Raw genomic sequence first — 17823 nt, 5'->3', positions numbered from 1 at the left:
TTATCTTCTGATCACCAGCTCTTTACTGTATTCTGATCAGTTATTGATCGCCAGCTCTTTATTTTATTCTGATCAGTTATTGATCGCCAGCTCTGTATTTTATTCTCGTCAGTTGTTCATGACTGCTCTCTGATTTCTCATGACTCTGCTGTTGCTGAATGACCAGGTTTTCCTCACTCCTCGCTCCCTATTGGCTGTCTCCGCTGTCAGTCACCGGTGAGGCGGGAGCAGGAACATTCCTCCTGTCGCTGATGGAAAAAAAGAGAAAGTTTCCAAGATGGCGGCGTGGACCTGCCTGTCCGCTGGAAAACAATAGAAACAGCACAGAGGGACAGAGTTAGCCCGATCTAACTGACGAATCCGTTCCCCGCTCTTTAAACCGTACTCATCCCGAGTCGGGCTCGGCCGAGGGGAGGATTATCCGCGCCGGCACCGCGGTAGAAATAAATTAAAAGTATGATGCTTTATTTAAATGTTTCAGGCTAGCCACCTAGCTAGGTTGCCAGCCAGCTAGCCCGAGCTCTCGTTAGCCTGTCTACCCAAAACATAGCGCTAGCAGCTAGCCGCTAACGGCTGCGAGGAGGCGGAGGATCAGCTGTTTGCTAGACAGATGCTGTAGGAAGAGCGGACAGCAACACTTAAACAGTAAGTGATTTTAAAACCTTACTATGCCCAAATTGTCTGGAAAGTCTTGTCGTTTGTTTTGTGGTGTATGGAGCTGTAGTGTTAGATGGGTTAACGTGTTTATTAACTGAGGAATAGCTGCCAAGTTTGTGAAGAAGCCAAGTTGTTAGCCAGCGCTAGCCTGTTAGCTCTCGTCCCGCTAACCAAGCTAACTACTAATACTTGAGCAAAATAAAGTTTCAGACAAGTTGCAGACCCGTTATGATGCCCACGTTCACTCCAACGTTATCGTTTACAAATAAATGGAGGTGAAGTGAGAAGCTAACGCGAGCCAGCTCCAAAACCACCTAATTTTAATGGCAGCTCAGATAATTTTATAAGGAATTTTCGACGCTCCAACTTTGATTTTGAGTGGAGGAATGTGCTAACTTAACTTAGCTCAACGGGAGTGAGTTTGGTAGCGAGAGAGCAGCACACTGTTCACTGGTTGAAGTGGAAATGTAGAGTGAATTATTTAAAGGGGTTGTTCAGAAAGTAGCGGGCTGGATGTTCTCCGACCACAGGGATAAATGAGAGGTTTGTGTTTTTGGGGTTAAACTGAGGCGGAATGTGGCTCTAGCAAGACTCCAGCAGCTCTGCTTTACACAGCAACTTAAATGAGCTGGTGTATATAGTGAGGTTCATGGTACACACTCGGGTTTAAACGGGTAAATTCAGGAGGCTGAATGGTATTGCACCCAAAAACCTTAATTTTCCTCTTCGGCAGTGAGTGCCGCTGTGACTGAAGGCCATTAGCAAGACAAAGGTCGCCTCCATGGAGCCAGCACAGGAGTCTTTGTAAAGGGCAAGGGGGGGTGTATAGACGCCCAGAGTGAAAAAGAGCCAAATTCAGCATTTTATGGACGAAACCTGAGCCTGGAGTTTACTACAAGTCTTTATTGATGATGGCGGATTTTGTTACACCGCGACACAGCGCGGTGATGGAGAGGCTCCGCCGGAGGATCGAGCTCTTCCGGCAGCATCACAACAGCTGCGAGAGCCGCTACGAGAACGCGACGCTGGAGCGACTGGAGCTGGAGAGGCAGCAGACCTTCGCCCTGCACCAGCGCTGCCTGCAGGCCAAAGCCAAACGGTCCAACAAGCACCGGCAGCCCCAGCCCAGCGGAGATCAGTCCGGCCAGAGAGCGCCGGGCGGCGGCGGCAGCGCGGAGCACGGGGACAGCGGAGGGACGGCGGCGGAGCAGAGCCGGAACAGCACCCTGATAGCGGTGAGTGAGCACTGGACACAGGCTGACACAAACACACGGCAGGCTGCTGGAGGAAACAGGGGGACAGCTGGAGGGGCTGCAGGCAGCGGTCAGAGGGACAGGCTGTATCAGATATTTAGCATTTACAGACTGGATCCAGACTGACTGGCTGTATGAATCACAGTACAGAACAAACACAAAGTGTGTCTGATGATGATGATGATGATGATGATGGTGCTGCAGATAGATTGTGTGCTGTGCTATAAGTAGCAGGACATTAGTGGAGGGTACTGGGGACCAATCCATCCTAATTTAACTTGTGCAACAACACCAGCAAAATGTGCTGTGTCCAACAAGACTTCAGCTGGTTTACACTGGTTGTTGAATGTAGTCTCCTGATGGTCTGTTACAAACATTACTACATGTTAGAAACGTCTCTGCAAAACACTGCAAGAGCTGCAGTGATTAATCAGTTGTAGGCTTGTAAATTAAATCGGTTTGGGTAATTTATTAAGAATATTGTCTTTTATAAAGATATGTATTTTCTGGTTTCCTCCCACAAGACATTTGAGGACATTGTTTTGGGCTTTGGGAGACACTGATCAACATTTTTTCAAAATTTCCTGACATTTTATAGACCAAGCAAATATCTGATAAATCAAGAAAATAATCGGCACATTAGTCAACAGTGAAAAATTATTGTTATGTGCAGCCCTCATGCTGATGTTTAGCAGGTATAATGTTTAAAGGTGCAGTATGTAAGATTTTTCCACCTGTTAAATTCACAACAAATAGGTGCTAACTAGCTGCTGCTAGCTAGTTAGCTCAGTTAGCTGTGCAGCTAGCACTCCGGACTGGGAGTTCGGAGAATTGGGGGAGTGTTTGTGTTTACACCACAAGCACAGGAGGGTTAGACCGGGACAGGACAGGGTTAGCTGCTTAGCATGTTAACTTCAGTCGATATTGTGAGAACTGTCATTCTATTGATAATTAGATCTAAAAAAAATTAATTTCAACCAATTCTTACATATTGCACCTTTTAATATATTCACTATCTTAGTTTAGCGTGTCAAGCTGAGGCTGATGTGAATGTCATTAGTTCTGCAGGTATTTGGTCATCAACCAAAGTAGTGGACACATTGAAATGACAGATTATCCAACAATGAAAATGAGTTTACAGCAGCACAAACTTCCTCCAAACAGCTGTCTTCTACAGTTTCAGTAAAAACTAACCATTCAAACCTTCACAAGGGAAGGATTTCTTGCAGGGCTGTTGTATTCGAGGTTAGTTTGAGCTAGATGTACTCAATAAATTGGCAACTAAGTGTATTAGATGTATTTTCTTCATCTCATGCAGCCATGTGTTGTTGATTATTTGTCTGTTGTTGTCTTGGAGCAAAATCAGTAGAGTATGATGAGGTGTTGAGTATTAATAGGTTAATTAAACACTGACCAACATGTTTATTTAGTACCTGAGGAGTGTGAACCATCACCACAGATGGACTGTAAATAATCAAAGCAAAATTAAGGCTTTATTGGTAAAACTGTTATCTAAAATACATCTGAATATGGCTAAAGGCGTGTGAAGGAATCTAATCTGTCAGTTTGTGGAGTGGCTGAGCTGTTAACATAAGAAAATGAAATGCTGTGACTGTTTGTTACTAAGGTTTTTTATTATGTTAATGAACAGACTTAAAATCAGCAGTTAGTATTCAGACACACATCCTAATGATTTCCTCTGATACTGATAAACATGTCGGTGACGTCTGAAGTCCGACCCACAGTGTGACAGGCGCTGTAACGTCAGATATTTGACACAGATCTTATTTGTCTGCTGTCTGAAGTGTTTCTCTGAGCTCAGACAGCTCCTGTGTTTGTTAATCAGAGCCGACCACACTGATTGATCACTGATGTGCTGAAGCTGCTGATCAGAGAAGCCCCCTTCACTCAGTTGAAACCACTGCTGTCTCTCTGTGTGTGTGTGTGTGATTGACAGAGGAAGTGTTGTTGTGTGTCTGTCTGGTCATGTGACTTGTGTTTTTCCCTTCAGCCTTGCTTGTGGTTCTGGTTGTGGTTCTGTAATAGACACAGACTGGTTTGGTTCAAACCTTTCATCCTGCTGAAGTGTCCATGAGCAAGACACAATATTCCCTGACCTTTGACTGCTTTACCTTTTAGTTTTGGTGTTTATTTGACTAACACTTATTCAGTTAACTGATCTGCTTATTTAGTCAGTTGATGGTTTAATAATGGTAATCAACTTTATTAAAACCATTCTTTTCTAAATAAGGTTACAAAGTGCTTCACAGAAATGGAAAAGGGAGAAAAAACTAAAAACAATACAAGGATTATAAAACATTGTTGGATGTAATAAAGTTTAAAAATGATACCTGGCAAAAGTCAAATGCTAAAACCCAGTAACTTAAGAAGAAGTCATAAATGTTTTCCTGCAGATGATGGTTTAAATGAAGGATTCAAAAGATGCTAAAACTAATTTATTAGATAAAAACATCAAATATTTGCAGGAATCAGATTATCGTGTTACAGTTTGTGACTCTTCTTTGTCACATAAACAGTCTGACTCTGGCTTTTCTTACAGTTGCTCAGACTGTTGAAATGTGCTTCTAGTCTGGCTCTTTGTCATGTTGTAGTTACACACAGTTCTTATTTCTGAAAGTAAATGTCAAACGTTTTCATACAAATATACTTAATTTCTGCGTCCAAAACTTCAGCAAGGGGTGATACTTGTACTACATGAGTGTATCTCATGTTTTAAATTAGAGCCCATCGATATATATCGGTTGGCTGATGTCATCAGCTGATGTTGGCTCATCACAGACATTTCAGTATCAGTGTATATTTTTCTGATGTGCACTGATATGAAATTTAGAGAATTTCCAATGAAGCTTACTGTGTCAGTGCAGCGATGTCATTTTGGATTGTTAAACTGTAAAATATATGTATCTTTGTCACAAGTGTTTGACAACCACATTTAAGCCATCGTTATAAAATGTATCGGCTGATATTGGAATTTATTGAAACTGACGGACTGTATTTTAAATATAAAAGATTGATGAGTAGAGTCAGTGGTTTCTCAGTTTGGTTTGAAGGTTTACTCCACTGCAGGTCCTGTATGTGTCCAGTTTGACTGACACATGCAGGACTCTGTGTGTGTGTGTGTCTGTGTGTGTGTCTGTGTGTGTGTGTTAGCAGATACTCAGCTGTTAGAAAACAGAGGAGTGTAAAAGAGTCCAGAGTTCATCTGATGGCTCACAGCAGGTGAGAGGCTGCAGGTGGGATTGATGAGGTTTAAACTGCAGCTCAGGACACCAAACAGGCTGAACATAAAGAAAAAGAGACTCACTGCTCTACATGAAATCACACTGTGTTCAGGCAATCTGTCAAACTGCTCTGCTGAGAGACATTTTAAATAATACCAAGATGTTCTGGTTCAGGATGATCTGATGATCATGGAGGCTTTATGTGCATTAGGCCGTCTACATTTTAAAACACTGTTTATGTGCGAGTGTGTCCACAGTAGTGTTTCTAAGGTGTTTGAGTAGAGAGCGGTCTGCACAGTGAAACACCTGACCAGAAAAACTACAAAATCTTCATCCCTTTGATCTTTTGATTTGCTAAACTGCATCTCAGCCATCATCTGGTGAGGAGGAATCATTGTTTCATGGTCGTAAAAATACAAAATCACAGAAATGGTTAGACAGAAAGTTGTCTTTACTTTTACTGCCACACAGTCGCCTGTGAGCGAGCAGTTAGTTACACTACCTGCTCTCAGTGATCACTGTTTTAATTATGTTGTGTTGAATAAATACATTTTTCTGTTTCTGTTGTCACACAGCAGTGAATCAGTTTCAGCCAATAAACACTACATATTAGTCAGCAGTCGTTCTTAAGCTGCTGTGGTGTTTAAAATCCTTTTTTTTTATTCCAACAAAATCAGTATAAATCCTCGTTAATGACAACAGCTCTACTGTGTATTCATCTGCACTGACATTTAAAATGAACAATCGCAGACAAAGTTAGAGTCGTCTTCATAACTGTTCTGGCACTCAGCCCCCGACCATCACTGGACCGGTTGATGTCATCGTGTTAGAAAAGCTGACTTGGTTTTATTTGAAATGGAAAAGATGCATTCTCAAATTCTACCGGTTTAATGTGGACGTGTTCTGAAGAAGTTCTGAGGTCCTTTTTGAGATTTTAAGGGTAATTAAAAGGTGTCTTCCATTAGCGGGTTCTATTGTTATTGTTGTTATTTCTTCTATTTGAACAGGGACAGTGCACAATAAAACATTAACCCCTCATATAACAAGGAGAGATGCATTGCACCGGGTTTTAGCAAGTTGCTATTTTCCACCCGTAGTCCCTGGGCAGGTAGATGGAACATACAATAAATTAAAAACAGTTACTAAATTTACAAAGTTATGAATACACACATTCCCATAACACAAAAATTAAAACAATTCAAAACAAATTACCCCCCTCCCGCCAACTTTTATAAACAAATATACCCCCCGATCAAATACGCACACACACACACACTCTAGTTTCCATGGAGGAGTTTCTGTGGGTATTTAAGAGGCTCTAGTTGTCAGTGAGTAGTTTTTAGGGGTTCTTTTAAAAGGTTCTAGTGTCATTTGAGGAGGTTTTGGGTCCTTCAAGAGATTGTAATGGTCACTGAGGATCCTGTAGATGGTTCTGATGGCCTCTGAGGAAGTTCTAGGGGTCTTTTACAAGCTTTTGTCATTATTCTTAGTTTATAGGGTCCTGTATGAGGTTCTAATGGCCGCTGAGCAGGGTCTAGGTAGGGATGTGAGATATATATGGGATCAATAAATTCTCAACCCAGTAATGGGCAAATATGGCAAGCCCACTGAGGCAATGTGATCATGATTTTGGTCTATATAAATAAAATTGATTTGAAAATTCTAATTAAATCAGGTATTTATCAGTATCGTTGAATATTCTTGACTTAACCATAACAACATTTACAAACTGTGATGCAGCAGTCGGCTGTTTGTATCTTCTAGAAGATGTTTTAGTGATAAACACAGAGAAGGAGAAGAAGAATGTAGAATATTAAATCATCCATCTTTGCTCTCTACATCTGAACCTGTCTTACCCTCAGGTGTGCATAAACTACAGGTTAGGAACTTTTATTCAAATACAAAAGTGTGAAATCATTGATTATGTTATCGGTACAAACCAGGAGAAGGAGGTTCTTATTGGTTATCTGTAGGCTGAAGAAATCCACATCATTCATCCCTAGCTCCAGGGGTCCTCCTCAGAGTTTTTAGTGGCCATTGGTGAGTTTTTATGGTCCTGTTGGTCGGAACTGTTCATAGTGCCTGGTACCTTTTTGGTGTCACCCCACTGAAAACACTTTGAGCACTGATTGGTCAGAGAAAATCATCACTAGATTCCTCACTTGGCGCGAAATGTAGCGAGCTGAGTCGTCTCATCTGTTCCCTGGCGAAGGATTTCATAAACTCTCCTGTTGTTTCAGCAGATTTTTGTCTGACCAACAGTCGCCCCTTCATACCGTCCATGGTTCCTGTATGTGTGTTTTTGTGTCGTGTTGAAAATGATGTCACAGCAGTTTTACGTGGTGTTGCTATGGCGATCAGCGGAGGCGGAAGTGTCTGCTGTGGAAAAACAAAAAACAGTACCTGGTGAGCCAAGCCGGGCTGTAGCAGGCAGTGGAGACGAGGTTTTAATCACTCCACTGGTCATGGAGAAAGTTCTGATGATGTGAGAGTTTCTCTGGGCTCTTTGAGCAGCTGAACACAGCAACAAAATAAAGAGATTATGTTCATCCCTCCATTTAAAAAAAGGACCTCTGAAGCTGCTGTTTTGTCACTGTGATTATTTTGTCTGGTATTAAATCTGATATGACCAGTCACAGTCGAGCTGCTGTGTTTCTCTGTTACAGTCAGTTTGTTTCTCAGAGTGAATCTGCTCTCAGACTGACAAACACTGACTGGAGTCCTGAGAGGTGACTCAGTCTGAACAGAAACCCCCCACCGCCCCCTCACAGCTGACTCATCACTTCACTGTGTGTGTGTGTGTGTGTGTGTGTGTGTGTGTGTGTGTGTGTGTGTGTGTGTGTGTGTGTGTGTGTGTGTGTGTGTGTGTGTGTGTGTGTGTGTGTGTGTGTGTGTGTGTGTGTGTGTGTGTGTGTGTGTGCGGAATGCTAACACAGGAAACACCTCGCTCTCACTCTACTAGATGTCGACAGCAGGAGGAGGAGCTAAATTCTCTCTGAAAAGCTGTGATTGGTTTCTCTAAGTAATGATGTCACTTACTGGAGGTCAAAAAGCTAAACTGCAGATGTTAACAGCAAATACTGAGTAAACAAACAATACTGTAGCCTAATATAAGAGTTTAGAGACTGATGCTGGTATCAATACTGGAAAGTAAAAACAATCTCCGCTACCACAATCTACCAACGGGACAATTAAATGACATAACCAGTCAACAGTGGGAACACGTGCAAAATGATCTCCTCACTTCCTGTTCTCATCAGTGGAGTGAATTTATTGGTTTTATTTATTTTGTTTAACCTTACTTTTTCCAAAGATTTCGCCTTCTGAGATTCAAAATCTCTTTTACAAGGACTTAAAAACAAGCAGCAAATTACATCAATACAATGAATTTACCAGTGTTGAGTAACAGGACATGAGAATTCAGTGGTAGAATAGTTCTTAATCCTGTTTTTATAGTCTTTCATACTTGTAAAATAATGAAGTTAAGGTGTCTCTGTAGAGCACACCAAGATTCTGTCTGAAAATTGTTTTAATTCCCCCAAATTAAAAACATATCTCACATTAATAGACCACACGTTGGAGAAGCTGTGGAAGAAAATCAGTACCACGCTTTGTGGACCTTTCCAAAGATACAGATGTTTTGGGGAAATACGTAGAGAATCACACATCAGAAAATAACAGGAAATGACAGAAACTCCCTAAAACTATTTATTGCAGCGGCCAAGAAACAGCCATCACTTGTAAATTCCAGGCCGATCCACCTACAGAAGAAGATTATCTTGAAATGATCAAAGACATTAAATAAAGACTTTCTTAGTAAGATTGAGAAATGATTTATACATTTGAAGATGCACTAAATTGATAATATTATTCCTCATTGTGGGACTAATGCAGGATTATCTTATCTTATTGTTGGAATAATGAAAGATGCTGGTATTTTTCCTCCGTCATCCTCACTGCTTTAAATCTCATTTATGTTCTTATTTCTGTTTGCCAATCAAGGAAACCTATTCACAAATCATTAGAGCCGATATATCAGTTTGTGACTGTTATCGGCTGATTTTGGCCTGTCACAGACACGTCAGCGTTTATGTTGTCAATATCAGCCGATATGAAAACCTTTTTGATTTTTTTTTGAAGAACACAATACAGAAAAAGATGCTCAGGTTGATTAATAATCAGTAAATGACAAGAAGTTAACCATTTCAGTGCAAAGTCAAGCAATGAATTTCAGTGAAAGAAACAAAATGTTCCAGCTGAAAACCTGCAGTTAAACTCTGATAAGCCGACATAAACTCACCAGATATTTAGGATTTTTGTGGCAAAGCGAGGACCAGCAGTTGCAGTGTGAGTCACTCTGAAGATATTTAGAAGACTTTATTTATTTTACTGTTTGATTGTAATGTCAAATATGCAGACTTGGTTGTTTTAGCCATAACAGAAGATTTCAGTGTCTTCTGAATGTGCAGACTCAACTTGGCTGGTGTTCAACAGCTCTCCTCCTGCTGACATCGACATGGCTTTGTTGTTTACAGTGCAGCATTATCAGGGAAAAGTACTGTGCATCCCCGTTGATAGAGTCTACTGCGTCCTTCAGATTTTAACACGTTATCATTTTCTCAGGTGTTTCGTGAGTAGTGAACCAGTGATTGTAACTAGCTCTGACACATTGCTGTGAAGCGAGAGATAACTGTTGTAACGGCAACAGAAGACTTCCTCCGTTTCTGTCAGCGCTAAGTTCAGTTTGTTTGCTAAGTGATAGTCATACACAGTGGACACATAAAAAAACCTCTTTCATCCCAGGGAAAATTTCTGTTCTTCCCAAACACATTTTGTATCGCTCCGGGATGACGGGACGTGTGGAGTTCTGATTATTAAGTAGTTTTGTTTTTGTCCCAAACTGTTTTCCTCCTTCTCTTTGATAAGCTGTTCTTTTAGGATACCAGACAGTAAGTAAGAAATCACAGTGAAAATAACTTCTTCTACTCATTTTCAATACTTTGTACAGTCATTTTTAAATACTCAAAATGGTTCCTCAATATTAGACTAATGTTGGATTGAATTTCAAACCTTGTCTGTTGGCTTTTATAAAAGATTGTTGTTTGATTTAACGTAGATGTTGAGATGTACCTATGATGTAGGGAATCCAACCAATGAACCAGGATTCAGACCCTCAACCTGCTGAGTTGATCCCCACTCTGACCTTTGACCCCTGACATGTGAACTTTCTGTGGGGGGACACAGTTATCAGTAACTGACAGTCTGACAGTAGTAACAGTGGTATCAGTTCACCTGTGTTACCTGACAGATGAAGCTGTCTGAGCACCCAGAATGCCTCTGATGTGCTCTGTGCAGTGACTGTGTAGCTACAGCAGGACCGCCCCCACCCAGCTCTGTATTCGTGGTAACGAGGAGGCGGAGTCAGACCTGTATTTCAAGTTTAAGAAGTTCAGTGAGTCACCAGAGTTTCCTTTCCCTCGGGGCAGACTCACCGATCGCGCTCTCTCTCTCTCTCTCTCTCTCTGTCCATCAGTGTCACTTTACCCCAACTCCCCCACCCACGCTCTTTGTTTCCACTCATCTTATCTGCATGAAAGTCCATAGAAAACTTTTTTTTGTTTATAAAACTTTGCATATCTGACTTATTTCCTCTTTTTAATGTTCAATCTATAAAAAGTCAGCAAAAAGTGAAAAACGCCTTTGAGAAGTTCCCAAAGTTTTGTTTTGTCCATCAGTCTGAAACTAAAGACATTCAGTTTAATATCAAACAAACAGAATATATTCACATTTTTCTTGACATGATTAATGGATTATCTAAATCATTGTAGATTAATCAGGGCTCCAGACTAACTTCTGGTGGGCGTCGCTTTTTCATTAGCAGCACCCGGTAAAACATTTTAATTAAATTTCTTAAAACATTATGTAAATGATTGTTAACAGGAATAGAAGTGCAGATTAATGTTTTCTTTATTTAAATCACAGCACATACAACAAAAAATTGCGATAACCTTATTAAAAAAATGTTAGAAAGTGCTAATTTTTAAAGTGCTTGACAAAGTCAGATCTCAAATATTATTTAAAAAAAAAACATTAATCGATATAAACATTAAACAGGATAACATTCATTTAAAGGCTACTGCCCACACATAGTTTGTGTTTTAAAAATATATTTTTAATGATTTTGTAATCAAACCTGCTGAATATCAGGCGCACCAGTGTGACCAACTAAAATGTTAAGTTGTGCTTTACAGATTTTTGGCTGCATGTGCGACCTAAACAGTCACTTGCACCCTGGAGCCCTGTTAGTTTTCTGTTACTTCACTAAATGATTAATTGACTAATTGCTGCATTCAGGGAAACACACCAGAATCAGCCAAATGAAGTCAGTAGCAATTTAACACCTTGTTTTGGACTGAACAAGTTCCCACCATGTATTTACCATAAAATCTTTGAAACACACAGTACAACTCTGATTGTTGAACAATTGTTAGACCAGACTCAACATTTGTTTCTGTAGCCATTGTCCCTTTTAATCTGTTAAATCTTTTACCTGGACCGTATTCAGCTTCACTTTATTGTTTTCTAAGGGGAAAAACTCACCCAGAGGCACTGTTATGGTCACTACCAGGTTGTAAATGTTGCCACTGACTCTGGAATTGAACAAAACTATCATAGAAAGAAGAATAATCATGTTGACAATAACATGTCAATAACAGGACCACAATGTTTTCATGTCCCCCCCCTTTTAGAAAACTGACAAAATTAAGTCAATATGAGGGTGAAACTGCTGTAAAGTACATGGGGGGAAAAAAAACAAAACTATGTTTTAAGAAATCTTTTGATTATTTCAGATAGATTGAACAGAGGCCTGATCCTCTTCTTTCTGTCTATGTACTGTGGGTTAAGCTCCAGTTTGGCCCTGTTCAGGTCTGGTTCTGTCTGCGTACAGTTAAAGTTTCCTGTAGTTTATAATCCAAACAGTTTCTTGCTGCTTCCATAATTACTGGCCAGAATCGAGGAGCTACTGGCCAACTATTCTGTCCAAATGTTTTGATTCTGCCGTTTTGGCACCAGCGAGGCTGATCAGGAAATTCTCAGCATGTTTTGTAGAAGACGTCACGGTTCTCCACACCGTGACGCCACTCTGCTCATGAGGCTGAAACCTGGACAGACTTTTGTCTTGTTCACCTCTGATGTCTTTCTCAGAGTCGTCAGGACGCTCTGATCAGGTTTTTAGACTGAATTCTAATTAACTTGTAATAATCAGGTTGGTTATCTGAGGACACATTCTCTTTAACAGTAATGGCCCGTTCCACAGGCAGGAGGGTTGTTGATATTTTAATCCATCAGTTATTTTTATTTGAACTTTATTAATTTGATTTCATGCATCAAATAAGTTTAGAATCAGCTGGTCGGATATGGATGTTTGATTAGTTTCAGTTGTTAAAAGTTTTCAGCCACACTTATCAGTAAGCACTTTGTTCTGACTAAAATATGTCAACAACTCTGTGATGGATTGTGATGAAATGTGGTTCAGATATTCGTGTTTCCCCTCAGGATTAATTATTTTTCATATGAATTATACTTTTCATCTAGTGCCACCATCAGGTCAACATGTTAATGTGTTCAATACTGTAGTTTATTACCTGCAGAACTAAAGACATTCACATTAGCTGCAGCTGAACTTTGTTTACTGCTAATTAGCTAATGTTTGCATGCAAAACTAAGATGGTGAAAAACATTATATCTACTAAACATTTGCCTGTTGGCTTTGGCATTGTGATCATGTTACCATGATGTTAGCATTTAGCAGTGCTGTGTTCGGATCACTCCGGACGGATGTAAATACCAGGTCTGAATGGGGTCAGACCTGGTATTCACATCCATCCGGAGTGATCCGATTACAGGTGGACAGCTCGACGCACAGGTGTGATGGCCCCATTTGAGATCCGATCAGTCAGACCACATTCAGAGGTGGTGAGCAGTAACCACAACATCACCAGACACCCTTAACAAATCGTCTGATTTTAAGCGTTGTTACATGAGGAGAAACTTAACAAACTTTTTACAAATTCTAAGTCATTGTCTCCTTCTTGTAAATTCAGCATTAAATGAAAACATGAAGTTGTTTGTCTCCTTGTAAAAAGTGTCAGTTTGTGGCAGCATGGCTGTACCAGCCTGTCTGCTTCTGTGTCTAAAGTGCTAAAGTCTTTCCTGCCAACATTTAGCAGCTGTTTGAACACACTGTTTACACTGATTTCACCATTTACACTCAATTTATGAAAGAAGAAACATTTTATTGACGCTAAACATGTCTAATTTCACTAATACACTAAACAGTAACCAATATAGGCTGCTTCTTTGTCCCCGTGGAGAAAGTCCCCAGACTCCCTTAAAGAATGTCTCAGTTTAGTGAGTTGAGTTAGGAGACACTTCATAAACTTTGTGAAACGCTGTCTCTGACTAATTCTTCAATATTTGTTCCTTCTTGGAAATTCAGCAAATGTTCTACATGAACTTCTTTCTGTCTTTGCGTAAAAACATGGTGTCTGTTTGTCCCAGTGATGGACGTGTTGATTTCATATTGTTCAGGAAGTGACATCTGATCACTGTGGTCATTTAGACACTGGTTAATGTAGCTGTGAACTGACGGAAAAGGTCAAACTGAATGTAAACATCACAGAGAGCGTCACCTGGATCCACCTGTTGAGTCTTCTTGGGTTGAGACTGCATGTGTGGAGAATATGTGATAGTGAAACCATGTGGGGTCAGCTGATGTGGAGTAAGTTGTGAATGTTCCCCTCAGATGTTGGAGGGTCGAGCTGCCTGCTCTGAGGAAGCTCTTTGTTATCTGCATTATGTAAGCCGGCCGGACCGCCTGCAGCTGATTCTATTAACGGCTGCAGCACAGACGCCAGGAAGGTTTTTACTCCAACTTGATAATAGTCTGTCTATTCAGCTGCAGCGCCCCCTACAGCCTGAAAACTGCCCCTACATACACTGAAATAGAGATTCTGTCATAATTCAACAGCTGTGTTTGTTACTCAGTATTCTCAAATAACCTCATTTCATGATGTAAGTATCTAAATTCAGACAATGTGAACTACAACTGGAATTGTTTCTTGCAGTTTAGAACTAAAATAAGCAGATTAACGTGCCATCAATTAATCATTGGTCGTTATTTGAGCTGAAATGGCAAACAGCCTCTAGTTTTAACTTCTTAAATGTGAGGATTTGCTGTTATTCTTTGTTTCATATCGTTGTAAATTAAACATCTTTGGGTTTTCTGACAAGACATTTGAAGGCGATGGAGCAACTGTTGTAGTTAGACTTCATTGATAATGAAAATACTTGTTATTTGCAGCTCATTATTTGCAGTCTGAAGAATTAACCAGGGTCATAAATCAGACACTAATGGATAATAACATATTTTATTTTTGCAATTTAGCAGAATAAACTTTGAAAAACTTGCAACAAAATGATGTCAGGTAGAATCTGTAAATATTTAACTTGTATAATTTAGTTGTTCGCTTATTATTTTTGAAAATGCGTCGTCGTCCAGTGCTTAGATATGTCTCAACAAGTTTACATCTTCTCATTAATAACATGATTGTATGAAATCTATTATTGGACTGTTATTTAGGAGCTGCCCCAAAAACTGTCAGGTTGTCAGTTTGTTGCTCAAAGACACTTCAGCAGAGTTGGGGTTTGAATCCTTTTGTGATGCTGTTTTGTTTGTTCTCCAGCTGCAGGAGACGGTGAAGAGGAAGTTGGAGAGCGCCAGTTCTCCGATGGGCAGAGATCAGGTCAACGGTTTCAGCGACGGTTTCCCCCCCAACAAGAAGGCCTGTCTGGACAACGGCACCGCCAACGGCTCCCCACTGGACTCCAAGCTGGGCATCAGCGACGCACTCAACTCTAACGGCACTCACAGGCCGGCGGGCGAGTCGACGGACAGCGGCAGGGAGTCGGTCTCGGACTTCCATCGGAAGGAGATGAAGCAGGAGCCCGATGACATCCTGCCCATCATGCCTCCGTCGGGAGGAGGCAACAACAGCCTGTTCCCTGACCTGAACCTGAATGAGCAGGAGTGGACGGAGCTGATGGAGGAGCTAAACTGCTCTGTGGCGATAGAGGACATCCAGGACATTCTCAACGACGGCTTCGAGGACCGCAAAGACTCTCTGGAGCTGGCACCAACTCCGGGTGGAGCTGGGGCGGTGGGAGGAGGAGCAGCAGGAGGTGGAGGAGGCCAGTCGTCTCAGGGTCTACTCCCTCCTGATCTAGTCAGCGTGAAGTCGGAGTTCTCCCCAGCGTCGGTGGCCTTCGAGCAGGACTCTCGCACGGGCTCCCCCCACGTCAGGTCCACCTCCTCCGGTCCTCCTCCTCACTCCACCAGCTCCCCTGTCGCCTCCTCCTCTGCCTCATCCCCAGCTCTGCCCCCATCTCAGCCAGCTCCTCCCCCCAGACAGCTTCAGCCTCCCCCCAACCACCACCTCCCTCCGGGTCCCCCGGTGCCTAAAGACCTGTCCCCTGCCCAACAGCTGCAGCAGCTGGCCGCCCAGCAACAGAGGGCCCAGCATATCCACGGCACAATGCAGCACAAACAGCCGCAGCCAGGGGCCAAGTTCCACAACCAGGGGCCCCATGCCCACCCCCCGCCTTGGCCCCAGATGGCAAACACCTCTCAGAGCCCACTAGGGGGCGCGTTTGGTATGGACAAGCCCACGAGCCCCTCTCTGTACCCCCAGGACTTCAACCCCAGCGGGCAGAAACAGCTGCTGATGCCTAGTCAGCCCAACAAAGTGTCTCCCAAGGCAGGGGCGGGCAGCTACATGCAGGGGCCCACCGGACACCCCAACATGATGGGGCACCCGACTTCAGGGCCTCCCCTCAGCCATGCGCCGGCCCCTGGGGCTCAGGCCACGGCCGCCATGCTGAGCTACAACAACACCAAACCTCTGTCGCACTTTGAGGCGGGACCCGGACCGCCGCGGCCCCCCAACACCCAGAGCCAGAACAAGGCGGCGCTGCTGACGCTGCTCCGACAGCAGCAGCAGATCAAACAGAAGAACAGCATGAACTTCCGCCAGCACATCCCACACACACAGGTAAGACACGCATGAATAATGTACCCTGTTAACTGCCCTGCTCAACAGCAAAGAAACACAGAAGATGCTCAACTTCTTTTTTACACTTGTGTGATTTCAGTGACATTTAAAGAAAGATCTCTGTAGTCACCAGTATATTATTTAAGGGTCCAGAACATCAAACACCAAACATTAAAAACAATCATGAAGGTCATCAGTGACACTGTAACTGCTTCCTCTTGACATATAAACAAGAATTGGAGGCAAATATATTTTCCACTACGTTTTACAATAACTTAAGTTACTTTGCAGATCATACACTGCTTCAAAACCAAAAAGCACTTTTTTTTAACTGACTTCTGGTTCAGCACCCGACTAACTTGAATTGGGATAGAATAATTTAATCGTGTGGCTCTTCTGGACTTTCCACATTTTATTGGACCCTAAAAAAAATGCTTCTTTCACTATGTTAGCTTATGGGAAACAAGTATTTTTGGGCCTCAGTGCATCACGTGACGATGTAGTTACACAGTTTGGCCACTATGGAAACTGGCTTCAAAGACTGGCGTTCTTCCTGGGGCCTTGATCAGAGCACTACAACAATAACAAGCTGTACAAACTGATCAGAGTGTTCCTGCTCTGCTTTCATAACCAGGCCAACAGCACATTCCTGGACTATAACACACACACACACACACACACACACACACACACACACACACACACACACTTCATACTGCTTCATTTCCCAGATCAGAATGAATAAGAGCAGGTCTGCAGATTCTTACTTCGTACAACAGACTTCATGACTAGCTTCTAGTGGTTCACTTAAATATTAAATGTTTATCTGATAGATGAACCCAAACTCAGTTCTGACCTCCCACACAGCTGTAGTGGACTGATGAACAGACTGAACAATGAGAGTCTGTTGCAGCAGCAGAGTCCTGCTGCCTCATTCAGTTTGGACCCAAAAGAAAGAAAGGGAGGTCTGTTAACTTTCTCAGATTTTATGCTGTAGATTCAGTGACGGCAGGCGGGATTTATGGAGGACAACTTTTTTAAAAGTCTGTCAGGATTTTTACTGACTCCAGTCTGTTGTTTTGCTCCTGTTGTCTCTGATAGTGGACCTGCTGGTTTGGTGTTTAACTTTACCTCCTGCATCAACAGAACAAACTTTGAAGAGCAAAACCAATTTTGACTAACATTATAAAGTACTAATAGCTCCCCCTACAGACAAGATCAGAAGAAAAACTCAGTCAATCACAGCTTTTGAGGCTGGATTAAGATTGGGGCCGGAGCCAGGAACATAGAAACCACAAAGTGTCCACAGAAATGACACTAAATGGATGTGATGGGTGCACGTTGTTTCTTACAAACATATTACAATGTTTGAATTATGAAGTTGAAGCTTTATAAATGAAAAAAGTTGAAATTGTAATTTAAATTTGACGCGCTGGAAAAAGTTTCGGTTTAAGTCTAATGGCTTGTGTCCATCCAATTTTGTTTTGACTGTGGTTACAGAATTACGCCCCCTAGTGTTCAGCGCAAGGAAATGCATGTCTTTACAGATGGATAAACGCC

The 17823-nt window shown here is 42.0% G+C and overlaps 1 protein-coding gene across 2 annotated transcripts in view; it reads left to right on the top strand.

The window, feature by feature from the left end:
* Positions 1-250: 250 nt before the first annotated feature.
* Positions 251-17823, top strand: part of maml1 (mastermind-like transcriptional coactivator 1) — a 29393-nt gene continuing 11820 nt past the window's right edge. Inside the window, exons 1-3 of one of the 2 annotated variants that reach the window (XM_084353348.1) lie at positions 251-645; positions 1598-1892; positions 14899-16263. In XM_084353348.1, the coding sequence (XP_084209474.1) occupies positions 1605-1892; positions 14899-16263 (1653 nt within the window). In that variant the 5' untranslated portion in view covers positions 251-645; positions 1598-1604. Of the gene's footprint in view, positions 646-1390; positions 1893-14898; positions 16264-17823 lie in introns of both variants that reach the window. The other variant, XM_084353347.1, reaches the window with a different exon arrangement.

This window comes from Pagrus pagrus (assembly GCF_965226575.1).
Source record: "Pagrus pagrus genome assembly, chromosome: 5".
NCBI classification, from domain to species: Eukaryota; Metazoa; Chordata; class Actinopteri; order Spariformes; family Sparidae; genus Pagrus; species Pagrus pagrus.
This window is presented reverse-complemented; position numbering and strand designations above follow the sequence as displayed.